Raw genomic sequence first — 23,968 nt, 5'->3', positions numbered from 1 at the left:
GAGCCAGCAACTCCGACAAACCCATGCCCAGCATGCTCCCACCCAGCTAACCACCTACTAGGAGTAAAGTAAAGTAAAGTAATTCCTGTAAGCCCGACCCCAGTTCCAGTCCAGTCCCAGTCGCAATCCGCCACGACAGTAGTCACAACACATGGCTCTTACGTTCGCAATGCAGCTAGCTAGCCCCAGCCCAGCCAGCCAGCCAGCCCAGAAACCAAATCCTCCCTTCTGCCTATCTCTCCTCTACTAGTAGTTCACCCTGGTAGGTACCTAACCTGCACATGGCATCCCCTCTCTACCAATGACGATGCACGGACACGTGAATTCAACAAATATTTGACGCTTGGCTGATGCTCATTGGATATTGGCTTTATGTATGTGGCTTTTTTGGGTATTTCTTGCATTAGGTTGAGGGGGAGGTGTGTGGTGCTTGCTGTGTGTTGGCATTAGTGTCGGTGGGAGTTGCTGAAGTTGCTGAGTAGTAGTGACAACTAGGTGCGAGTTTATCCTGAGTAGTAAGTAAACAGTTATGTACTGAAAGTTATGTGTGGGTGGAACAAACAACTGTTTGAGTTTAATTAATTGTGTTTGCTATGCTACTATGATGTATGATACTTGGCCTTAGTGTTCATCATCCATGTTGTTGGTGGGTATATATCGGTCATTGATTATGACCTAATACCGAGGCTTAATATAAACTTAATAGTTAGCAGCTAAAGTAACTAACAGTTATCAGTTTGCTTGGTAGAGTTAGTGTTTAGCATGTATCTACCCGCAGTGAATAATAGACTATTACTATCTACTACTAATAATAAATAGACAAACCCAGTAATAATAGTGGAAACTTCATTCTTCAACTCCCAACAAGCAAACAAACAAACAAACAATCAATCAATCAATCAACCACGCCACTCAAACACACATACATATATGTACGTGTGGATGTAGCTTTCATGCAGCATACACAAACAACTTACACAGTGCAGTAAGCAAGTTATGTTAGAGGTATTACGAATCAAACGGCATGAACCTGTTCGAGATGATACATGCATAACTTGGCTTGAAAGTTTCTTTGGGAGTCCTCATCGGAAGATATTCTTCAAGTTGCTTTTATTCTATGCTTGGTTGGGTTAAGTTCTGTTTGCTGTTTGACTGAAAGCTTCTACTGTGTGTCATGTCATTTGTATGTTGTGGTATGCAGATTATCATGCAGATAGAAGGAGAAGCTCGAAGCGAGCATTGTGTTTCCTGATGTGGTTAGGCGCGGGGTGTTGTTGGTATAAGTCCAATTGAGATGATGGATAGTCATTATTGTGATAAGTAGTTATGTAGTAGGATATATAAATATATATTTAATAGTATTCTTGCATGTACAATTTGCCTTTAGACTTGAATCATTTTATTTATTCAGAGTACTACTATGTCGGACTGAAAAATATATTTACATATATAAAAAAACATGGACCATGAAACCAGGACCTACTTACTCACCAAATAGCTCAACCCACCCCAAAATCCAGATATTAATTATCTTTATTCATAAATCATTAAAATGCAACCAGACTCTACAACCGATCAATCCAAATCAACCCCAAAGTATATACTAATCCTGCACGCATGCAATGCAAGTAAGTTGGGGAATGGATATCTACCGACATGCAGCAAACGCACATACCACATATATTATGTATGTCACTCCCACAATCTCTTACTACTCTCTCCCCAGCGCCATTCCAAACCTACTTTCTTTATTTTATTATAATGTGTAACAAATAATTATCATCTAGACTGATATTCCACAAAACCTACTTGTATGTACATGTATATGCATGAAGCACTGGCTGAGTTGTCACTTACATCCTACATACTTCATACATATTACAACTCACATATAAACTCTACTTACCAAGTACTTCAACTACTGTGGCAGTACTGCATGCACGTACAAAACTCTCAGCAGCCAAGAAACCCGCCCACTTACCCCCCTTACTTCCCCAACACTTGCAAGTCACCTTAAGCCAACGATTTAAAATACTTACATGTAAGCAAAGCAAGCGCAATTTCTATCCCAACTGTATTTCACTTTGGTTTTTTTGTCTCTCGTCCAATCGCTTTGATATCCCTATTTCATCTTTGGGATGCTATAAAGCAATGTAAGTGAGCCAGCAAAGTAGGTAAGTATATGTGGTAAGTCAGGTCAGGTACCCATGCTTTCTGCTTCTAAAGGGTTTGTTTTGGGTCTGGCGCGGGGGATAAGGTGACAATTACAGTTGATTGACTGATTGATTGATGGCAGGGTATGAGTTTGAAACTGGATTTGGATTTTGACTGTTGGGTTTTGCTTTGTTTGTCTTAACATCTGATGACTGGTTGAAGTGGTTGGATTTGGTAAGTGCCTTGGTTGTTGGGTGATGTGCATGGTATATACTTATGTGCATATGGATGGACGTGCAGGTTGATGTTGATGTGGGTATGAGTTCGTTGGTACTGTATGGAGACAGGTAAGCGAGTGCTTCGTCCTTGGTATATATGTTGTGAGATCTGGTATCTGGATGTGTAACGTTTGGGCTTGTCCTCTAGGCTAAAAAGGGTTTGTTTGTGGTGGGTTGGGTGCTACACTACGGCTTAAAAGGGGAATGTGAAAGATCACTCAGGCTCAAATTCACGTAGCCTGCCTGCCAGTTGACATGGTCGAATTATGGTACAATTTTTATTTTTTTTGTCAGTTCAGGGTATAGTCAAGTTGGCAACAACACACCAACTTTATGTCAGTCATCGGGTACACGACGTGCAGCCAATGTCGCAGAGCCACATAGCATCTCTCTTTTCCTTCATGCAGCGCCATCAACACAATGGTCCATCGGATGCATGTGTATGTGTTCGTCCTACCAGGCTCGTCCCACAGATCACGGTTGCAATTCATTCGCCATCACTTGCGCTCGCCTACAGCTTCGTTCCCAAGTTGACATGGACCGCTTTGATCTGTGAGTAGGCCTCCAGACCGGCCTCGCCAAGTTCGCGCCCAATTCCGCTCTGCTTCACACCACCGAAAGGCACCCGGATATCGCTGTCGTTGCTGCTGTTGATCCAGACCATGCCCGCTTCGATCTCCGACGCAACCCGGTGTGCACGCTCAATGTCCTTGGTGAACAGGGCAGCGCCCAGTCCATAGGTCGTATCGTTAGCCCGTCTCACAGCCTCATCCTCCTCTGAGAAGCTGGAAATCACGACAAATGGTCCGAAAACCTCCTCCCGGTAGATCCGCATGTTATCCTTGACGTTGGTGAAGATGGTGGGCGCGATAAAGAAACCCTTGCCGTCGCCGACGTTCTTGAACGGCTCGCCACCGGCCACCAGGGTCGCTCCTTCGGACTTTCCAGCTTCGATATAGGAGAGCACGCGGTCGTATTGGGCCTTGGTGACCTGGGGACCCTGGAAGGTGTCGTCGGCAAAGGGATCGCCCACCTTGCTGGTGTTGGCCACGGCTTCCTTGAAGAGCGCCACGAACTTGTCATAGACGGACTCGTGCACCAGGATACGAGAGGTGGCGGTGCAAACCTGTCCTTGGTTGTACATGATACCCGCATGCGCCCACTTGGCAGCCTGGTCGATATCGGCATCACTGAAGACGACCAGGGGAGATTTGCCACCTGTCTCTAGCGTAATGTTCTTCAGGGTGCCTGCAGCCAACTTCATAACTTCGCGGCCAGTCAACGTCGAACCTGTGAAGGCAACCTTGTCCACCCCGGGGTGGGTCACGAGCGCACTTCCAGCTACGCGTCCAAGGCCGTTCAGGATGTTGACAACACCTGGCGGGAAACCGGCCTCCTTGATGAGGTTGGCAAGATAGAGAACACTGAGCGGAGTCTGCTCAGCCGGTTTCAGAACCACGGTGTTTCCGCAGGCCAAGGCAGGACCCAACTTCCAGGCAGCCATCGCGAGAGGGAAGTTCCAGGGGATAATCTGACCCACGACACCAATTGGCTGACGAAGAGTATAGGCAAACTTGGCCGGGGTGGTGCTAATAGTCTGACCATGGACCTTGTCGGCGTATCCAGCATAGTACCGGAGGCAGCCAACAACCTCTCCCAGGTCATCGTTCAACGAAACGGAGTATGGCTTGCCTGGAGAGAATCAGTACATGACGATCGATCGCCTTTGAGAAAATTGCGAGGCTCCCTACCATTGTCCCACGTTTCAATGGCGGCAAGCGTCTCCTTGTGCTGCTCGACCAAGTCGGCCAGCTTCAACATCAGGGTGCCCCGTTCAGTCGGAGGCAACAACTTCCATGACGGGTGGTTGAGGGCTTTCCGGGCAGCCTTCACAGCAATATCCACGTCTTCTTCACCCGCAGCATAGACCGAGGTGATTTCTGCTTCATTTCTAGCACTGGTCAGCAGCAGATCCAAAAAAGATACTAGGATCGGGAGGTCACGTACGAAGGGTTAATGGTGGCGAACTTCTCGCCGGACTTGGAAGCGACAAATTCATTGTTGATGAACAAACCAACCGGCTGGGCGTATGTGTGCCCATTCGGGGCTGTCAGCTGCACGGACAGATCGCTCATTGTGATGGACGAGCTATGGAAGTGATGACGATGAGGGGAGAAAGGAACAACTGGCAGACGGGAGAATGACACACCACGCAGCCGCAGAGAGGAGAAGGAAAGACAGCGAAAGGGAGCGGGGAAGGAGGAGAAGGGCATTGAGGGGGAGATTTTATGTATGGGACGAAGCTGAAGGAGAGGGTTGAGGGGGATTAGTTGGTTGATGGGAAGCCGGATGAAGCATCCCCGCCAGCGAAGGATGGAAGAGCGAATGGGAGACGCGGCGGTGCTCGGGCAGCCCCTCTTCGCATACACTTACTCTTCTGGATCCCATCCTTTCGCCGGCGTCTCCAATCTCTGGGTCAGCAACTCCACCGGCGAAGTAAACTAATCACCTCAGCTTGATAAGCTTGATTCTGCAGCTCCTCCGCACTTCTTTCCCTCATCTAGCGGGACCACCTGCTCTCCCCTCCTCATGTGCATGCAGCTTGCATCTTCCATCCCCAATCATGGTTCTTCCGGGTCTTCCAGCTTGGTCGCCCCTCCCCGAATCCTCGCCATAAACCCCTCGCTTCCCCGATTACTCAATAATAGGTTGCAGTTGTCGCGGATATTCAGAAGCAGTTGACAATCCTTCTACCGCCAGCAGTGATGGATTTCCGACTTGTTGCACGACAGATAACCGTCAAGACACAAAGCGTCGCTACAGCCACAGATGTTTTTTGCCGAGTCTAGAAGGTATGGTATGTTCTCGCCAGGGGATCTGCTAGTTTACAAGGCCTATAATGCGTCAACTAGTGGCAATATAAAAGCATCCCCGGTCAGAATCATGACATGTCATCCAAACAAGCTGCCGTTGTAACCCGCCTGCTACGTGACTCCACCGCACCATCAGCTGCACCGAAAGAAAATCCCTTGATTGTACATAACAGAGTAAAATGCGCGTGTCGAATTCCCACAAGAGTAAGTTGATCATCCCAGAAGCCCTGCAACACAACAAAATCGCTTTATCCTTTACTCGCTTGATTCGGGCTCGTCGCCCTCGGCACTGTCATCCTTGGAAGCTTCGGCATTTGCCTTGGCCTCGTTTTCGTCCGCTACCCGCATGATAAACGCCCATTCTGTGACGCTTACTGGCGTCACACTCAGCCGGGACTGCTTCAGCACCTGCATATTTTCAAGAGCCCGCTCGGACTGTGCATATGATTTGAGATCGTTCAGCGTAATCATTTTGTTGAACTTGCGCCGGAACTCTACGTGCACAACCTGCCACTTGGGATCGTCTCGGTTCGACTTTTCGTCGTAGTATGGGTGGGCGGGGTCGAAGGCTGACTCTAAACATGCTCGCCGTATTAGCTGACCTTGTCTTTTCCAGAAAGGGCTCGTGTTAGGACTAACCATCTGGTGAATGCTCCTGGACAATCTCCATGATACCCGCAATGCCTGGTACTTTGCAGTTGGAGTGGTAGAAGAAGGCGAGATCACCCTTCTTCATGTCACGGATATGTTTTTGTGCTATGTCGCTTGTAAGCCAGAAGGCTAGCTTGCCACCGCCAATGGTCTCACTTACCAACAGGGTTACGCACACCTACTGGGTGATCAGCAGACATATCAATCATTCAAGGCCCTATTATGGAAACGTACCGTCCCATGGCTCCGGCTCCTTGCGAGAAGCCAAGTCATCAATGGAGAATTTTACATCAACACCTTTCTCTAATCGCGATTCCGGTTCGGCCTTCATCAACCAGTATGAGCGTCCTTCGAAGGATGTGGTATCGATCGTCTCTGGTTTCGTTGTTGATGAGGTAGGTTCGGTTCCATTCTCGATCGGGTTTTTCCTTGGCCTGCCCCGTTTGCCCTGCTTGGGGGTTGTAGATTTTGCGGGAGTAGCTGGTGTATGTCAGCAAATGCTGTAGATAATATCATACCGAACACATCGTTGATAGGAGGATGGAATGACAGAAGAAATCGTGTGGGCGTTGTCCGTAAGAGCATCAGAGATAATTATGGGACGAAGAGGGAACTGACGGGCATTCGGATCTTTACGAGGACGACCACGGCCTCTTTTGGGGCCGTCAGGGCGCTTGGGAGTACTACCCTCAGGATATTTCCTGGGACGACCCCTCTTTCTCTTTTCTCCGGTAGCCGGTGTGTCGGGCGCGGCCTATGTAAATAAGAAATGATTAGTATTGCTTGAACGTAAAACTGGGAGAACATAATCGTTTGTTCGTGCATTGGATGTAACATCGATGCTTCCTATCATTGGAGAAGAGACGTGAATGACACCGTGATTAGCCAGTGGGCGGCGATCGCGTATTGGACGGGCCGACTGGTTTGATAGGCGCTACCTCGCGGGTAGTATTGGCGAATTTGTAGATAGGAAAGGCTTACCACTCTCTTCGCAGCAGGTGACTCGGTTTCCTCGGCGATTGGCGCGCTCTCCGACTTGCGTTTCCTTTGGGGTGCCATGTCTGGTTGATAGGTTGATGGGGGGATATTTATCTGCGCGATAAGATCCACGGGAGATTTTGGGGAGAGGGAAGAGGGAGACGGAACAAAGATCGAATGGAGGGTCAAGAAAGGACAAGAGTAGATGAAGACAACAAAGGGATCAGCCAGTCAGGAGCCTGCCAGCGGGGAGGCGCTGGGGGAGTTGGGACACGAGGATCCAGGCGCGCCTAGAAGTGTGGAAGCCAGCCAGTCAGTCAATCCAGTATAGGAAAGCTTATGAAGGAACCGATGAGATAATGTGTGTTCACAAAGGTTAGCAACGGAAACTAACCAAGGTACGGACCAACTGTGTCTTCCGGCAGTCGAAAGGAACAATTAGACACGACAAGACGCGGTTCTAGGCACGCACTGGGCAAGAATCATAACAGGACCGCGATGGGTGAAGCTCTGATTGCGGACGAGTGGACGGGTCGAGCTTCTCGGGACGCGCGGTGGAGCCCCCTTAGGCGCTCCGCTGGGGTCACGTGGACGTGCTCGCGGAGACTCAGGTACCCTCACCGAACAAACTATAATTATTATTATTACTCCGTAGGCGCAGGAACAGCCTGGAAAATTAAAATCCACGCAGTATATATACCCCTGTCATAATTTGAGGGCATTGTGCTACCTTGTCAGTTAGATTGATGCACCTCACTGCTAGCAAGCTCGTGCCGTCAACAATCACTGTTTGTTTTGTGTAGGCCACTCATAACCGTGATTTTGCCTAGCTCTCAACCTGTACTACCTGCTACACCAACTATTAGGCACCATCTCAATAATGATCCCACTAGTGTCCAACCATACTGCCTAATATGCCGATTACAGTTCATGAGATCTTTCAACATTATGATTGGCCACTGTGTTCTCGGAGATCTCCTCTAGTAATAGGTCAAAAATACTGGATTTCTGTGAAGTGACTTCTCCTATGTGCATCTCAACTCTTCAGTACTGTTTTGCCAATGCGATGAGCTAACAAACAAGTGAGTTCAAAGGAATGTCGTTTCCAAGTTGACAGGTTCTCTCAAATCGTGGTCTATCCACTCCGTGCCTCCGAAGCCTCAAGTTCGTAAGACTAGGAGCAGGTACCTGGGTTATATTGCCATCGACCGGAGATCAGGTAGTATATGCCATGTATAGACGATCTGAATCGGTTCGTAGTTCTTGTTCCGCAAAAAATCTTCTTTTCCCGTCATTGGACATCATTCACCTTCCCGAGATGAGAGTCGGCGTGATCCGTTGGGCAAGCTCCAGAAGTATACTTTGATGCGGACTGTACACTTTGAGCAGAGTAAATGTTGCACAGAGTTACCACTCGGCCAAACACCACTGCTCTATCTCTTGCAGAACATATCAGGATCAAATATTCATCTGCGGGTGGGGAGTCAATGAGATATATTGGGAGAATTGAACTATTTGCCAGACTTGCGCGATATGTTGACTGTCCCAGAGAGATTGTAAGCAGATTGGTCCCTGGAGAGGAGAGTATGGTCATTTTGATTGGGAGAGCAAAACTGATAAAATTGTCGGTGGAAAGCGCCATATTCAATGATCAAGTGATCTTTCAAACGAGCAGAGTTCGCCATGTACGTTTCCGAACGGGTAAGCTAATGTACCAAGTGAGCATGGCATTCCGGCAATGACTGTACGGCGGCATCCAAAACACGGTAAGTCATTCTCTTGTTGCAACAGAAATTCATGAATTCAGACAACATCCATCCCCCATTTTCATAACCCGTGATGCCGTTATACGATCAAGTCAAGACAAAGTTCCCCCTTCTAAATCCAAGGTCACGCACAAGTTGGGCACCTACCTTTCTCCTCGTCAGGATCTCACACAGGGATGAGTGGACCTTAAGTCGTTCTTGGTAAATACCCCTAGGAGCTCTTTCTGGGAGACTTGAGTGATTATGTATGCGACGTTATGGCAAACCCCTTTTCTGTAGATGCTTCTTGCGATGGCCCTCTAGCTCGGACATCACTTACTGTAATCGTGCGCAAACAGTAGTAGATCAAGTAGTCACCGGGAAGATGGGTAAGATGGCACGCACAATTGCGCCATCATTCAACATCACCATTGGCCCCAACAGAACAAGATTGTCGGCCGAGCCATTTTCTTGCAAGGTAGTCGGCCGACAGCTCTCGGGAGGGAAGAGAGTTGAAACGCTAGCAAGCGGCAGATACGAACGAACAGAGTTGGGCACTCAGCAGTAATTATGTGGTAGTAGGCACCACATTGATTTGGATGATGATATAGATAGTAATCACAATAACTATCTACAGAGGAAGAGTAGAAGCGGAGGATGAACAAGAGGCCTGGCCTCGCACGGTTCGTCTCCTCCTATATTTTAGGAACAGTGCCGGAACTAGAGGACGGTACATGAGTTAAGGTCAGTGGTTCGTGCCTTGGGGAATCCCAATCTCGCCTTGGAATTCAGGTTCCTTCTCTCCAAAAAGATCCCGGAGGGGGAGGGGCATTTCCCAATGCGGCCGGCGCTAAACATCCCACCTGGAATGAGCTCATGCGGGTCCAATCAGGGCTGTTCTGCCCCGTGGGCGGTGGCAGATTGCGTGATCGGGATCGCCTGCCCAGCGGCTGTCATTCGTTGGAGGGGCATCCAAGCTGTGGTTCGGGTTCAATGTGGATGTTGTCCCCCTCTGCCTCGTAGCTCCATCCCCGTTCCATTCACGGGCTCCTCGTCTCTTGGTTCCCCGACCTCGGGCCTCATCGGGGTATATTTAGTACTTCCAGCTTCCTCCGTTGCATTCATCTTCTTTTGCTTCCTACTCATCCTTCTCTTCTACCATTCTAATTGAAAAAGTTCATACCCACCCCTCTACAACTCCCTTCACTTTCACAATGGCTCAGGAACGTGCTCCGTAAGTGCTATCTAACACTCCATATCCCCTCATTCAGCTCGATTCTGACCTGCCACTTTCTCAGTCTCCGTCTCGGCTCCGTTGCCCCCAACTTCGAGGCCGACTCCTCCAACGGTCCTATCACTTTCCACGACTACATCGGCAACAGCTGGGCTATTCTCTTCTCCCACCCCGTTAGTCTCTCCCAGCCGCGTTATAAACACAACCAGCATAGCCAGGAAGACGGCTGGCTAACACTACTTGCAATTGGTATAGGATGACTTCACTCCCATTTGCACCACTGAGCTCGGTGCTTTCGCCAAGCTCGAGCCCGAGTTCACTGCTCGTGGCGTCAAGCTCATCGGTCTGAGCGCCAACGGCACCGAGTCCCACCACGCCTGGATCAAGGATATCGATGAGGTCAACGGCTCGAACCTCAAGTTCCCCATCATCTCCGACCCCGAGCGCAAGGTTGCCTACCTGTACGACATGGTCGACTACCAGGACACCACCAACGTTGATGCCAAGGGTACGCTCTTCTATACTTCCCAAGTGACGCCATGAGGACCCTGCTAACATGTTCCAGGCATGGCTCTCACCATCCGCTCCGTCTTCATCATCGACCCCAGCAAGAAGATCCGTCTGATCATGTCCTACCCCGCCTCCACTGGTCGTAACACCGCCGAGGTTCTCCGTGTTGTCGACGCTCTGCAGACCACTGACAAGCACGGTGTCACCTGCCCCATCAACTGGCTCCCTGGTGACGACGTTGTCATCCCCCCTCCCGTCTCCACTGAGGACGCTCAGAAGAAGTTCGGCGACATCCGCATTGTCAAGCCGTGAGTTGTCCTTCAAAGCCCAAACTTATAGAGATGTTACGGTCGCTAACGTGATGAACCAGTTACCTTCGCTTCACCTCCCTCAAGAAGGAGTAAATTAAGGCATATAATGACAATAGCCCGCCCGATCATCGTCGACTGAACCTCACACAGAGGGGTGGCGTACCGATCATGATTTAAAAAAGATGTTGTGACGGGGTCGGTAGAGGGAACGCGGTATGAAAGTTATGGCTATGATGTGTAATAGTTTGATACCTCATGACAAACAAATCGATTAACAACCCCCAAAAGATATGACCAAGGGAAAAGCCCTCCCCTGCCTTGGCTAGTAAGAAACGTAAATAATGATTCTGCGTGTTGGGATCTCCACGCAGGAGCCACGTCTGCGATGCTTTGGTTCCTGCATGGCGCACCTTAGAGGATCCTGTCGCTGTCCATACAGAGCGACTGGTAGCATGATCAACAGTAGTCTGGCCCCGTCGAGTGGCGATATGGAGCTGGAGTTCCGTCCTGCATGAGAACACATGCAACATGACCCTGGTCGCGAACGGCTGAAAGGCCAGCAAAAGGGCAGAATGCGTCGCCTGTGCCGTGCCTCGAATAAAAACCCGTGGATACCCCGAGAATGTAGGAAGGTGAGATAGACTGCTAATTAGGGGGTGAGCATGCGAAGAGCAAATATCAGTCGGCTGAATGTGTACAATCATCCGTCATTCGACAGTCGCTGAGCCTCGTAACCTTTTGGGTCACAAGGCATAGTGTTGAGTACCATACACAATGGCATGCAGATGTCAGACTGTCAGATTTTTCGTGCTTACCCCCCTTCTTCCCACCCTCAGTTAATTAAATTTTCCAGTATGTGTTCGCACCGTCCTGGGGCCGAGGCTCTAAACCGATCACAGGGGACCAAAAGACTGTACTTTAGAATGAGGTGCATCGGCGTGTTCTTTAATCGTCGTCGCAAGCCTTTGACTGTCAAACAGGATATTCCACCCCCAGAAGCAAAGCTGTATAGCTGAGTTCCGACAACCTAGCCAGAGAAGCGTGAGCAATTGAATGATGGTGGTGCTACCCTGACAGGACCTCCGAGTGTGCTATAAATAACAACTAATCTGGCGAGAGGAATCTCCCGTTCTGGTTTGACATCATGGTTCTTCCCTCCAAGTTGCTGATACCTCAACTCTGAAACAGGCTCGCACCCTCCCTCGCTTTTGAGTTTGACCTGTCAGAGGAATTGACTTTCCCAGGGTTGGGTTGCATATTCTGCAAACCCTCCCTTTTAGACACTTTTCTCCACCGTGATCTGACCCAGTAGTGCCTGGACCGTTTAACGGGTAACCGCCAACTAGTCTAGTGACAAGGTAGCGAGACCGCCTTGAACCCGCACTTCACCTCCAACCCCCCGTCCTTCTCCTTTCCTTCAATCGTGTTTCCTCGATCGGGCTTCAGTGACGTGGTCGGTGGTTCATCCCTCGCAGCAACTTATTCTTCGAGTCAAGAGCCTCTTGGTGCACCTCCTTGCCTCTTCCCCTCGTCTAGGTTGCGGCAGCGGCGGGGAAAGCCAGCGAGTGCTCTGACGGATTTCGCCTTTTCCGCCCGCCCCTGATCTGGTCGCACTACCCCGGTCCGATTTAGACGTCGAAGATCGCCCCAAAGCCATTCGTTTCGCTCTCCTATCGTGCCCGTGCGGCTTCACTTGTCCAAATCCGTGCCTAGTCGTGCTATACGGCTGTGATGATACCCTGTCGAATCGAGATCCCTTTAGCGCCATACCAGAGATAAGTCGTCGAGGGTTGGAAACAGCGTGATTTTGGAAGACAACCTTTCTCTTTTTTTTTTTTGGATACGCAGACACAGTCGGTTATATGAGAGTTTGATTGGGAGTACGAGTGGAAGGACGAAAGTCGGTTTCTGTGGAATTTTCTAGGTGGAGGATTCATATACCGCCAAGATGATGTCCAGAAGCCAGTCGAGCTTGGGCTTCATGGACGCGGGGAGGGATGATCCCTCTGCGCCAGGCGCTCAACCTGGACATCAAGCGCCACCGTCCAACTCGGGTCCCATCAATCTGTCAGGTCTGGTGTGCAATGTGCGCCGAACAACTGGCAGGGAACCGCATCCGTTGGTCGGGGCAACCACGACTATCCTGGGCGATAAGCTCTACGTGTTCGGTGGTCGTGTTCTGTCTAAAAGTCGCCCGCAATTGACGTCGGACATATACGAGCTGGACTTGATCCGGCGTCACTGGACGAAGATCGAGACCACCGGCGATATCCCCCGCCCGCGGTACTTTCACAGTGTCTGCGCTCTGGGTGATCACAAGTTGGTGTGCTATGGCGGCATGTCGCCCGCACTGAACGTATCAAAGGAGCCGGCCAGTAATGGCTCAGGTGGACAGGAAGCACAGCCAGAAGTGGTGGTCATGTCTGATATCCATATCTTCGATGTACCATCTCGGACGTGGACCCGTGTGCCTGCCACAGACTCGCCACAGGGACGCTATGCGCACTGCGCGACCATTTTGCCTTCGAGCGCCCATTTCACCTCCGCCACTGCTCCACTCTCTGCAATCCATCACAATCCCGCCTCGTCAAATCCGCACCAGGGATCGATTGGGGTGGATATCGACGGGTTTGGAGGAGCGGAGATGGTGGTCGTAGGAGGGCAAGATAGCTCAAACCACTACATCGAACAAATTAGTGTGTTCAACCTACGGAGCCTCAAGTGGACCAGTACCACTCACCTGGGGCGAAGCTGCGGTGCCTACCGAAGTGTGGTCGCTCCCTTGGTAGGCATGAATGTTTCCGACATTGGGTCTGCCGCAGACGATGGGGAGGCACAGGAGCCGTTGGAAGAGTCGCAGGTCGAGGGGTGTCCGATGTTGGTCTATTCTAATTACAACTTCCTGGATGTGAAGCTGGAGCTCCAGGTGCGCCTCCCAGATGGCCGCCTGATCGAGAAGCCCATGCAGAGCCAGGCGTCGCCTCCTGGCTTGAGGTTCCCCAACGGAGGAGTCATCAACGGTCATTTTGTCGTGAGCGGAACCTACCTGACCTCGTCGAAGCAAGAATATGCGCTTTGGGCCCTCGACCTGAGAACCCTTACCTGGGGTCGGATCGATGCCGGCGGGTCTGTGTTCGGCCATGGCAGCTGGAACCGTGGAATTTTGTGGCCAAGAAGAAACACTTTTGTCATTCTGGGCCACCGGAAGCGCAGCTTGGTTGAGGACTACAACCATCGTCGCATCAACTTCTCCCACGTATGTATGGTCGAGTTGGAAGCGTTTGGGCTCTACAACAACGCGTGCCGGACCACGCCCACATCGGGATACATCTCGTACAGTTCTCCGGCAGTCCCTGCATCCATGCAGCACAAATTGACCAAGTTGACCTCCGGCGGAAGGCCGTTCACCTCCGCGTCTGACGAGCTAGGCAGACTTGCCCAGTCTCTGCCTGAAATGGCCGATATGGAGCTGCAGGCAGTCGGAGGTGAGCGCATCCCGGTGAACTCACGCATCCTGACTCGCAGATGGGGTCCTTATTTCATCCAGCTTCTACGCGAGTCTTGTGATAGCGGGATCGCCGAGACTGCCACACTACGTCCAGCGGTTGCCATGTATCCCAGTCGCAACTCGAGCATCACCATCACCCCGTCACTGGGGCAAAACAGCACGTATTCCAATTCCAGCACTCTTGTCAGCAACCGCTCAGTCACCTCAAAGTCCTTGTTAGCGAACCTTGAGATACCCTCTGCGCATAGCCTTTCCCCTACCTCTCGTCCTCGTGTGCTTTACCTCCCCCATACCGTCCTCACTCTTCAAGTTCTTGTCTACTATTTCTACACCTCGTCTCTCCCCCCCGCCGGCTCACCCCTCTGCACCCCACAAATCCTTTGCTCCCTTCTCCAACTCGCCCGTCCCTACCAAGTCGACGGCCTCCTCGAAGCCACCGTCGAACGCCTCCACCAAGTTCTCGACGGAAGAAACGCCGCTGCCGTCTTCAACGCTGCCGCAATGGCCGCCGGCGGTGGCCGAGGCACCGGCTTCACAAGTGGCCCCGGCGGCACCCTGGAGGCGCTGAACGGCGCCCACGCCGGCCACGAATCCTCTTCCGGTACCGGAACCACCACCTCCCAGAGCCACCTCACCTCCGATTCCTCCGACACCGAACACGGCACCTCCGCCCTCTCCGTTGCCAGCAGCGCCAGCGGCGTCATGGGCTCGCGCGGCATCCCCCTCCGCATCAACACCAACATCTTCAGCCGCCGGCACCGCAGCAACGCCGGCGTAGACCGGGACCGCGAGGACTCCATGAGCAATGCCAGCATTTCCACCTCAGCCTCCACCAACACCAGCTTCGACCACTCCGATTCCGAAATGGGCGGCGACCCGACCCGTCCGTCCCACCACCGCCGCAACACCGACGCAGAACTCCGTCCCGAACGCGAGATCTGGACCGGAGACCTCAGCAGCGTCATCGGTCTTCAGAAGCGCGGTCTCCGCGGTCTCATGGAAGGTCGGAGGCTCCGGGAACGCAACACTAAACCTGCTGGCGCAGCCGATCATGTTGCTACTGCTGTTGCTCCACCGCCTGGCGCGTAGAGATTTTAAATCACTCACATACATGTACAGTTCAGTCGCGGTTAAGGGGGATAGGAGAAAGGAAAGCGAGAGGAAGGGAGAGGAGAATAATGATGAACGATGAACGATGATGTGTTATTGCATTGATCATTGGGATCCTGTGTCATTTCTATCCATCTTGTCTATCTAGTCACTTACTACAGCCACATAGTACCTTTTTACCGCAAGAGGAGGAAGAAGGTTGATATCTACTGAATACATAGATTTCTTTTCTTTTCTTTTCTTTTTTTTTTGTGGAATTTGTTTTTGTATTCTCTGCTCTCTTTCTTCTTGTATATTGTCCATTCATGGTAATTATTAATTCACATAGTTTTCTAAGTGCTTACAATATTCTTTCCTTTCCCCTGTGTTAATAATTCTACAGTGATGAATCCCTGCTCGTGGAATTTAATTATGCATTCGTTGTTTGTGTCTGCTTTCTGCTTACCATCAGATCTGTTGGTGATATTGCAGATACGACACTACCACCCACAGTACTGACGATTTCTCTTTTTGCTTGTTCGGACTTTTGTGGAGCAAGCGCGGTATACATGCACAAGCCTACTTGCTTAGGAACCGACCTACGACTAGAATACTACTGCCTAACTTTCCATATCGCTTAAAGAATACCAATTAACTTAACATATGCAAAATGAAACAGATTCGTAAAGACATGACATTAAACCCTTCTGTGGACATTACTTCGTTGACTGGACAAGACCCATGCCTCCCACAGTAACCTCTGGTCTTGGCTTACGCTCTCTCCGTTGTCTCCTAACACGTCGGACGTATGTCCGCGCAGCTGTTCGAGAGTGGTTTCGGAAAAGGAGCGACGAGTTTTACCTGGGGGGCCACTGTTCGAGTAGTAGTCCATGTTGAGGAAGGCCTTGTGCGGGGCCATGTCGGGCGTGGGTTGTACGACGATAGCAAGTGTCGGCGTTTGAGAACTGCCGGTACCGGGTCCGGCAGCGTCAGCGTTGTGATGGGCATTGGTGTTGATGTTGGCGTCGAAGTTACTGGTGTAGTCGATTCCGCGCAGGTCTATGCGTTCAAGGAGGTCCATTTCGTCGTGTAAGACGGTGAGAACTTCGCGCCATCGTCCACCGGGGCGGAGATAGACGCTGGCTAATCGGACGTTGCGTAGCTGGCGCCTGTGCCGACGGATGAAGGCGATGATTTCTTCCGAGCCGAGGCGCCAGCCTTGGATGCTGAGGGTTCGGAGTCTCTTCCACTGGACGTGGTGGAAGATTTGCTCTAACGCGAGGTCCAGTGGCGCATTGGTCGGGAAGCCTAAATGAATGGTTGTGAGATTTTTGGCAGCCAGGAAGAAGTCGTGGAAGACGTTGGACAGCGTCTCCATGTATGTGGATAGCTTGGCTGCAGAGTGGAAAGTAACATCTAAGCTCGCCAGTCGTGCGCCCAGTGCGGAAAGACTGGTGGATGGGGCTTGCAGCAATCGCACGGTTGCTTCCGGGCTGATCTGCGGCCCGACAAATCTCACCGAGTTACAATTTGATTCGAGTAAAGAGATGCTCAAGCTGGTGATAGCTCTGGTGCAGGCGGGTTCCCAATCTAGACGCGTTGTTCTTCCCAATGAGCGCTCGCGTATGTGGTCTAGCAATTGTTCGTCTGCTTCATCTTGCAATCGGAGGAGCTTGACTTGTTGTAGAGATGAGAATGCTGCTATCGCGCGTCGCAGCAAACGTAAATCAAGGTTTGAATCGAGTATGTATTTTTGGTCATCGAGCCGACGCCGGTGGATGGACGAAACGGGAAGGTTATCTACATCGACCCCATCCAGGATGTGGGACCAACCTATATGATCGTCAGCTTCAGGCTCGCAACATGCCGGGCGGGTCTTCAGAGACGGTACCGCTTCCTTGGTAGAAGGGTCGCACCATGTACGTGAAATATCTGACATGACAGGCTAGCTGCATGTTCAGAAGGTCCTCCAATCTTCGGAATTCGTGGGATGAAAACCGGAGTACAAAACTGGTGAATTTCCGGGGTGTGCCAATCCGCTTGAATCTTCTGCAGACAAGTCTGAAACGATCCAACTCGGACTTTTCGCCGAAAGCATGAGCCGTGCCATTGTCGGAGTCGCGAGACGAGCCTTGCGGACTTGTCGGGGAGGGTTCGGGAGACAGATACTCTGACCCCAGAAGGTATGAAAGTATATCACTGATCAACTCGTCTGCCAAGTCTTCAATGTGTCGAGGTCTCTCCATGGTTTTCGCACAGCGAAGCAGCCGCGTGGTCGGCTGCTGTGGTCACTCGCACCAACATGGAAACCAGTCCAGGTACGAGAAGGGTATGGCAAACAACGATGCGCCAGGTCGGAGGTTCAAGAAGAAAGAGGAGACCAGGAAGGGAATGACACTGATTATAAAGACAGGGAATCGAAGAGAGAATGAGCAAAGAGTGACAGCAGACAGCCGGGAGGTTTTTAAAGGATCATAATCACAAAAATAAAATGAGGCGCAAAAAGTTCGAAAAAGAAAAAAATAAAAAAAAGGGAGAGCAGAAAAAGAAATTAAGAATTGGAGAAAGGAAGGACGAAAGTGATACATCCCCTCTCACACTCCCAGCACACTCTCTATCGACTGCAGAGTAGACGGCGGGCCACAGGTAGAGCGCTTGCAGCAAGTGAACCTGTCTGACAAGACTTAGAGCGTCCCACCGCGACAATCCCCAATCCCGTCATTCGAGTCGACTGGGGGGGTTTCACCTCCGGGTATCTTCGCCAGGACCATTAGAGGACCCCCCAGTTGATCAGACGACTGGATATTGGCTGAGAGAGCTGCCACACAGGGGTCACATGATCGAAACAGCATGCGGATATCCAGCGCGAACCTGCAGGAGGGAATCTAGGAGAAAAGACGAAAGGATTGGTAGGAAGAACGACGACAGCTGGCTGGACCGGGGATAAGGGAAGCAGCAGGAGGGAGGGGGGGAGGGGAGGGGAGGGAAATGATGCGACATGAGAGTCTGTTGCGTGCAGACAGACGCCCACTGAGTTGCTGCAAGCAAGGGAACCCCGCCTGGAACGCGAATCAATGGCGGCCTGTCGTTCCCAAGCCTAGATCGTCCCTGCTTGCGACTGGCGAGTTGCGCACGGCATTTATTCCCTCCTTCTGCCCCATCTCCGTCGCCTAGCGCAATGGAGCTGCTCCATCGAACCGGGGGGTTGCTAGTAGCAGGACTAGTTAGCAGCACGGTATCGAGATTGCAGAACTGGATCGGAATCGCCAACAATAGTATTGCGTTGGTCCGGATTGAAAAGCCTCGCGTGGGGATGCTGTGAGGGAAAGGATCATCAGCCCCTAAAACACTCTGGGCCAGTAGCCCCCGAGTCCAGGGCGCAATCCCAAACGCCGGGGAGATAAGATGGGTGGTGGTCTGTTCTCTCTTCTCTCTTGCTCCAGTCTCTTTGCACAAAGAAAACAACTCATCCCGAACCCTTCTCAGGGGTAAATTGCGTTTAGGTTTAGGACATCATTCAAAGAGAGAGATTCATATAATAAGGCCATTCAGACACCTCCCGGAAATTAGGAAGGAGTAGATATAATAATGGCGGTTGGAGAAAGAAGAGAAGAAAATGAAAGTAGGCCACCACATATTAGTGCGGAGACGGTTTATCTTACAAACCCCATTTAAAATATTGAAGCTCATTCCTCGTCGCGTCACCTCATCAAGAAGCACCATCGCGACACACAAAAATCAATATGATTAACGCATGACTCGCTTTGTTGTCCCTGGCTGCTGGTGATGCCGGCATTGTATGTACAGGATCACATCGTGCCCAATCATCCCCATATCTGCACGCCTGCCCTGTGCCGTTTCAGGACAGCTGTCAATGTCTAGATTCTCGAGCTTGACGACTGGTTCGCATAGCTGCCCGCACGCTTTGCCAGTTCACTGCGCTAATTTATTCCGTTGCCATCTCCATCCGACGCCGTCTGATATCCGTGCTGCTTATCTTCGACGCGAAGCTCTCGGCATCATCGGTGGGAACTTCGCCTGTATGTAGTACGTCGACTTCAAACACCTCCAGGCTCTCCCAGCCTTTCTTTGCACGCTCCTCATTGACCGCGCCCCCACCTGCACGAGTTTCCTTAGAAACAACAAGAGCACTAATTCCCTTGTCGGTGACGGTAGGGCCAAAAGGATCTGTGATCTGTACCAGCTTGAAGACTAGATCCGGCCGCATTTGCATCTGAATGTACTTGTCATCGGGCCCAGACCCAGACTCCCGTTCAATACGCGGCGCACTGGTTTCTGGGAGACGGAAATCCATGATGGCTGAGAGGAATGACCCAGTGCTCATGCATCGCTCGTCCCAGCTTTCCAAATATTCAGCATACTTCTTCTTCGCCAGCAAACCTTCCCCTGTCACCCCGACGGTGATCTTCCGGACATTACCTGCCTCCACGTCTTCAGCAGGCTGCAATACCAATGCCGTAGCTGTGAGCAGAAGCTTGTGGCCAATGTGAAAATGATCGAAAGTGCCTCCTACAGCCACAGAGTAATGCGCAGTTGATGTGTGGTTATCGTCCATCACCAAAAGGGATTCTGCAGCCTTCCAGTTGGGTGCATCTGGGATTGCGCTCATGGATCCGCCGTTGGGGTCCCTGGACTCAGAATAGAAGCTACTGAAGGCCGTTGCTAGACCCTGACCTACTTGGTTATCCGGGTAGTATATGTAATCCCACAGTCGTCCAGACCGCGCCAACGTCTGCAAGTCAATGATAGGGCCGTCACACGGATTGTCCCTGGTAACGGCAGTCTGGACCGAGTCGTAATCGAGCAAGATCACACGGGGGTCAATACCACCAGGACCATCGAGCTCAATGCCTTGCTCAACACATACAATCCCAATAAGCCTATAGATGCTTTCCAGAAGAGACTGGAGGCTTGAAAATGCCCTAGTGCGCGGCCGACATGAGGGGGATAGGAGACCAGGAAGAGAGAGCGCAATATCTAGTATAGCCGTGTGATTGGCTCCATTGAGTTCCCGGACAAGCTTGGTGCAGACACCCAACAGGACGGGCTCATATGCAGCCTTGAACTCGTTGAATGATGCCGAAGGGGGTGGCGGCAGCAGAAGCAGGGCCGAAAGTTGATCTGAAGCCATATTGCGGGGAGGAGGGGGGAGCTCACGGGTGGAGCTTAGTAGAGAATGAAGAACACAGCAAGGGTATAGTTTCAGAGCGATGACGATAAAGTCAAAGGGTTATACAACGCACGATGTACGCTTTGGTGTGATAGAAGAGTGTAAATCCCCGCCTAGCGATCCGGTGCCAAATATCTGCCGTCCTGCAACGCAACACAAGATCCCTTTCTTTCAACTCTGATGGATGATGGAAGGAGAAGCGCAGGAATTCCCCGCGATCTGAGTGGCTGAGTCAGCGGCACGAGACTCCCCTCGGCGGCGCTTTGCTGCCTCATCGCTCCTCCCTTCGGCCCTCTCCTCTTCTGCAGGCATTCCTTTCCCTCGTTCGAGCTCCAGGATGTCTCTCTGACTCCCTAACCGTTCCTCCCCCGTGATATGATCCAGATCGAGCACATCCTTGGTGCAGTCGGAGCTCCTAGCGCCAATCCCCCCCTCTCCGGATAGTCCTCGTACCCTCGTTATCGCCCTACGTCTTCGAGTCTGACCCCGATCCGAGAATCTCATTGAGCTCCAACTGCTGTGCGGTGGACTGCGCCTTTCATTCTTGAGGACTCGGGTTGTTCGGCCATTGCTGCCATGTCGAATCCTACGCAGCCTTTCGACTCTCGGCGGGCGACAAGCTACGGTCGACCTGAGGAGCTCCATATTCCATCTGCGGGCCCCAATCTGCAGCGACAATCGATGTCTCACGAATACCCCGCCGGTCAAGACAACCCTGTCCCTTCTATCAACGTTCATTCATTGGGGTCACAACCGGGTCAGTATGGTGGTGGTGGAAGCAGCGGCGCGAGCGGAGTACTCCCGGGAGCGCTTCAGCCGGGCAACGTCAACCGTCCACCTGCAGTATCAGTCAACACTGCACCTTCGGCGCTACCAACCCTACCAGAGCTGAATACCCCAATGCAGCCAACATCACAATCAGGACAACAGCCACCGTCTGCGCAACAACAGCAAACGCCGCAACAGCAGCAGCCGAATGCCCGCGCCAGTATGGTCAACTCTCACGGGCATTCTAGATCCAGCCCAGCAGGGTTTGAGCAGCCAAAATACAGACAGCCAGGCTCCTCTCCTGGCTCTGCATATCCTCCCCATACTCCCCAGGGTACAAAATACTCGCCGTTGGGTCTAGCCGACATCCGACCGACAGGAGACCTTCTGGGTGACCCAATCACCAGCTCCGGAATGGCACCGTTCAACGGGGATAATCCGGTACCTACCAATAGCAACTACATTGCTCCTTGGCCCATATATTCTATGGATTGGTGTAAATGGCCTATTACGGGGAGCTCCAGCTCGTTCGGGGGCAAAATCGCCTTGGGAAGCTACCTAGAGGACAACCACAACTACGTACGCATATACCTGCCACTTCCCGCTGGTCATCTTCGCAGCTTCATATTGTGCTAATCTGGGGAATAGATACAAATTATAGATACTCATTGGACACAACCAGACCCGGATACGCCGGACGCTGCTGCGGGGGAAATTAAACTCGACTATGTGAAGACCGCAGAGGCCACCCATTCGTATCCAGTAACACGGATCCTCTGGGAGCCGCCATCATCTCAGAAACAGTCTACCGATCTGTTGGCCACATCTGGTGATCATCTGCGATTATGGTCGCTGCCAACGGCGCAACCCGTACCAAGCTCCAACTCCATTACGCGGTCGGCCAGCCAACACGCACCGACAGCGAAACTGTCGCCGCTGGCTTTGCTCTCAAATTCCAAGTCACCCGAGCATACCGCTCCAATCACCTCATTGGACTGGAATACAATTTCCCCCAGTCTGATCATTACCTCCAGTATCGATACCACCTGCACGATCTGGGATATTCCCACCCTTACCGCCAAGACACAGCTGATCGCACATGACAAAGAGGTATACGATGTTCGATTCTGTGCGAATAGCGTGGACGTCTTTGTCAGCTGTGGCGCTGATGGTAGTGTGCGCATGTTCGATCTCCGCAGCCTAGATTATAGTTCTATCATCTACGCGCCCACCGAGAAGCATGAGAAGGGTAATGCCAATTCTTCCTTTACCAAAACCTGAATAGTACACTAACGGGTACATGCACTAGTCCCCACTCCGGGCAATGGCAGTCCTTCTGGGCAAGCCCAGCCCGTATGGCCCCCGCCTCTACTACGCATCGCTGGTATGTATTTGGTCGAGCTTGCTGGCTGCCATTGACTCTGGACGCTAACTTTCATAGCATCGCCCCATGATTCCCACCTTCTTGCCACTTTCTCGCAAGATTCCAACATTGTCCGGGTTCTAGACGTCCGGCAGCCTGGACAGGCTCTTCTTGAACTGAAGGGCCACGGCTCTTCCATCAACTGCGTTGAGTGGTCGCCCAACCGCCGCGGAGTCCTGGCTTCTGGTGCGGACGACTGCTTCGTACTTCTGTGGGACCTCATCAACCAGCACAATGCGGCTCCTGTGCCTCCCATGCCTCCCGTCCCGCACAATGCGGGCACGCCCGCGACACCCAGTGAGCGAGGTCCAGCCGCCGTGTGGCTCTGCGACAACGAAGTGTCGAACATTAGCTGGTCGCCGCAGGGCGGTACCACGCCTGCCGGGCATCCGCGCGACTGGCTCGGGGTCTGCGGTGGACGTGGACTATGGGGAGTGGCACTGTAGCGCCATGGAGAAAAGCACCCTTAGACGACATGTTTTCCATCTTATACTACACCATCGTCTCGCGTTGATGTGTTTTCTTTTTTTCTTTTTTGTCGTTACTTTTTCTTTGAATTTTGCTGCCACCTTCGGTATCCCCCTCACGCTGTAAAGAGACTTTTGGGATGTTAACTGGCATGGTATGAGTGAACGAATGAAACGAACTAGCGTATAGTCGAATGAGTACCTAGGTGTATTCCAGGGGCACTTGGGTTGTGCTTTTTTTTTTTTCTTCATACTCGTTTACAAGTGGATAAATCAAACGTGGAGTGGAAGAAGCCGGGTATACTATAGCTACTACTCTCGCCAATCTATATACAACCTGCACCATTGACAAACATGAAGCATAAGTTACTAGGAGGAATGCGCAGCTGCGGATTTGACTCGAAAGAAATAATGAATGAATAAACTTGGGATACCTCGGCCTTCTTTTTTATCGTACAGTATCGCGGATTTGAACAGAACCAAGGACCGGCTCTGAATGGCGGAGACATAGTCCAAGGCACGATAAAAGAACACGATAATGAACATAGAAGAGCTGCACCAGATGTCAGCTTGATTCTGATGTGTACTAATCCTCTTAATAAGACATAGGAACTTAATGCAGATGGGTGTGGAGGTAGCGTCGCAATGGGACTCAGAGCGGTGCAACATCAAGGCGGAAGGCAGCAGGACTTAGTAGTACTACTACCTACTATACACTCAATGCTTCTTAACGACTACTTGCTGCTTATCGGTGATGTGTCTCTTCCCCAATTCTTGACTGACAGCGG

General features: G+C 51.4%; 7 protein-coding genes across 7 annotated transcripts; 3 read left to right on the top strand and 4 right to left on the bottom strand.

Moving 5' to 3' along the window:
* Positions 1-2,639: 2,639 nt before the first annotated feature.
* Positions 2,640-4,810, bottom strand: BDQ94DRAFT_133305 (aldehyde dehydrogenase family protein). Its single transcript, XM_026764242.1, has 3 exons — positions 4,440-4,810; positions 4,184-4,383; positions 2,640-4,124 (listed from the first exon to the last, which is right to left on the bottom strand). The coding sequence occupies exons 1-3, from the start codon at positions 4,703-4,705 to the stop codon at positions 2,944-2,946; spliced, it is 1,647 nt and encodes a 548-aa protein (XP_026632601.1). The 5' UTR covers positions 4,706-4,810; the 3' UTR covers positions 2,640-2,943.
* Positions 4,811-4,907: 97 nt separating this feature from the next.
* Positions 4,908-7,225, bottom strand: BDQ94DRAFT_133302 (DUF55-domain-containing protein). The gene is made up of 6 exons (XM_026764241.1): positions 6,938-7,225; positions 6,575-6,710; positions 6,191-6,436; positions 6,117-6,134; positions 5,945-6,061; positions 4,908-5,880 (listed from the first exon to the last, which is right to left on the bottom strand). Exons 1-6 carry the CDS (start codon positions 7,013-7,015, stop codon positions 5,561-5,563), a joined length of 915 nt encoding a protein of 304 aa, XP_026632600.1. The 5' UTR covers positions 7,016-7,225; the 3' UTR covers positions 4,908-5,560.
* Positions 7,226-8,613: 1,388 nt separating this feature from the next.
* BDQ94DRAFT_133291 (uncharacterized protein) lies at positions 8,614-9,372 on the top strand. Its single transcript, XM_026764240.1, has 2 exons — positions 8,614-8,640; positions 8,848-9,372. The coding sequence occupies exon 2, from the start codon at positions 8,948-8,950 to the stop codon at positions 9,245-9,247; it is 300 nt and encodes a 99-aa protein (XP_026632599.1). The 5' UTR covers positions 8,614-8,640; positions 8,848-8,947; the 3' UTR covers positions 9,248-9,372.
* A 521-nt stretch (positions 9,373-9,893) lies between these two features.
* Positions 9,894-16,424, top strand: BDQ94DRAFT_156228 (putative regulatory protein Ral2; the record flags this gene model as incomplete). Its single annotated transcript, XM_026768599.1, has 7 exons — positions 9,894-9,913; positions 9,978-10,086; positions 10,169-10,421; positions 10,479-10,731; positions 11,657-11,740; positions 12,730-15,295; positions 16,152-16,424. The coding sequence occupies 7 exons, from the start codon at positions 9,894-9,896 to the stop codon at positions 16,422-16,424; spliced, it is 3,558 nt and encodes a 1,185-aa protein (XP_026632598.1).
* BDQ94DRAFT_133287 (F-box domain protein) lies at positions 15,950-17,570 on the bottom strand. Its single transcript, XM_026764239.1, has 3 exons — positions 17,223-17,570; positions 16,559-17,164; positions 15,950-16,494 (listed from the first exon to the last, which is right to left on the bottom strand). Exons 1-3 carry the CDS (start codon positions 17,284-17,286, stop codon positions 16,475-16,477), a joined length of 690 nt encoding a protein of 229 aa, XP_026632597.1. The 5' UTR covers positions 17,287-17,570; the 3' UTR covers positions 15,950-16,474.
* A 1,231-nt stretch (positions 17,571-18,801) lies between these two features.
* On the bottom strand, positions 18,802-20,689 carry BDQ94DRAFT_133286 (putative pantetheine-phosphate adenylyltransferase). The gene has a single exon (XM_026764238.1). The coding sequence runs from the start codon at positions 20,481-20,483 to the stop codon at positions 19,278-19,280; it is 1,206 nt and encodes a 401-aa protein (XP_026632596.1). The 5' UTR covers positions 20,484-20,689; the 3' UTR covers positions 18,802-19,277.
* Positions 20,690-20,833: 144 nt separating this feature from the next.
* On the top strand, positions 20,834-23,442 carry BDQ94DRAFT_133285 (WD repeat protein). The gene is made up of 4 exons (XM_026764237.1): positions 20,834-21,869; positions 21,939-22,539; positions 22,600-22,674; positions 22,732-23,442. The coding sequence occupies exons 1-4, from the start codon at positions 21,099-21,101 to the stop codon at positions 23,157-23,159; spliced, it is 1,875 nt and encodes a 624-aa protein (XP_026632595.1). The 5' UTR covers positions 20,834-21,098; the 3' UTR covers positions 23,160-23,442.
* The last annotated feature ends 526 nt before the right edge of the window (positions 23,443-23,968 follow it).

The sequence above is a fragment of the Aspergillus welwitschiae genome (assembly GCF_003344945.1).
Source record: "Aspergillus welwitschiae strain CBS 139.54b unplaced genomic scaffold BDQ94scaffold_1, whole genome shotgun sequence".
Classification (NCBI taxonomy): domain Eukaryota; kingdom Fungi; phylum Ascomycota; class Eurotiomycetes; order Eurotiales; family Aspergillaceae; genus Aspergillus; species Aspergillus welwitschiae.
This window is presented reverse-complemented; position numbering and strand designations above follow the sequence as displayed.

What these genes read in the sequence shown, in the direction of transcription:
- BDQ94DRAFT_133287 (XM_026764239.1), bottom strand. Translation starts at nt 17,286, where the DNA reads ATGCAGCTAGCCTGTCATGTCAGATATTTCACGTACATGGTGCGACCC. An exon ending in ACCCTTCTACCAAGGAAGCG is followed by an intron (nt 17,165 to 17,222) that starts GTACCGTCTCTG and finishes ACGATCATATAG; the next exon opens with GTTGGTCCCACATCCTGGAT. An exon ending in GAAGAGACTCCGAACCCTCA is followed by an intron (nt 16,495 to 16,558) that starts GCATCCAAGGCT and finishes GCACAGGCGCCA; the next exon opens with GCTACGCAACGTCCGATTAG.
- BDQ94DRAFT_133291 (XM_026764240.1), top strand. Translation starts at nt 8,948, where the DNA reads ATGCGACGTTATGGCAAACCCCTTTTCTGTAGATGCTTCTTGCGATGG.
- BDQ94DRAFT_133305 (XM_026764242.1), bottom strand. Translation starts at nt 4,705, where the DNA reads ATGCCCTTCTCCTCCTTCCCCGCTCCCTTTCGCTGTCTTTCCTTCTCC. An exon ending in TTCGCCACCATTAACCCTTC is followed by an intron (nt 4,384 to 4,439) that starts GTACGTGACCTC and finishes GACCAGTGCTAG; the next exon opens with AAATGAAGCAGAAATCACCT. An exon ending in CATTGAAACGTGGGACAATG is followed by an intron (nt 4,125 to 4,183) that starts GTAGGGAGCCTC and finishes GATTCTCTCCAG; the next exon opens with GCAAGCCATACTCCGTTTCG.
- BDQ94DRAFT_133286 (XM_026764238.1), bottom strand. Translation starts at nt 20,483, where the DNA reads ATGGCTTCAGATCAACTTTCGGCCCTGCTTCTGCTGCCGCCACCCCCT.
- BDQ94DRAFT_133285 (XM_026764237.1), top strand. Translation starts at nt 21,099, where the DNA reads ATGTCGAATCCTACGCAGCCTTTCGACTCTCGGCGGGCGACAAGCTAC. An exon ending in TAGAGGACAACCACAACTAC is followed by an intron (nt 21,870 to 21,938) that starts GTACGCATATAC and finishes TCTGGGGAATAG; the next exon opens with ATACAAATTATAGATACTCA. An exon ending in CACCGAGAAGCATGAGAAGG is followed by an intron (nt 22,540 to 22,599) that starts GTAATGCCAATT and finishes TACATGCACTAG; the next exon opens with TCCCCACTCCGGGCAATGGC.
- BDQ94DRAFT_133302 (XM_026764241.1), bottom strand. Translation starts at nt 7,015, where the DNA reads ATGGCACCCCAAAGGAAACGCAAGTCGGAGAGCGCGCCAATCGCCGAG. An exon ending in TCGTAAAGATCCGAATGCCC is followed by an intron (nt 6,437 to 6,574) that starts GTCAGTTCCCTC and finishes GACATACACCAG; the next exon opens with CTACTCCCGCAAAATCTACA. An exon ending in CCAGGAGCATTCACCAGATG is followed by an intron (nt 5,881 to 5,944) that starts GTTAGTCCTAAC and finishes GAGCATGTTTAG; the next exon opens with AGTCAGCCTTCGACCCCGCC.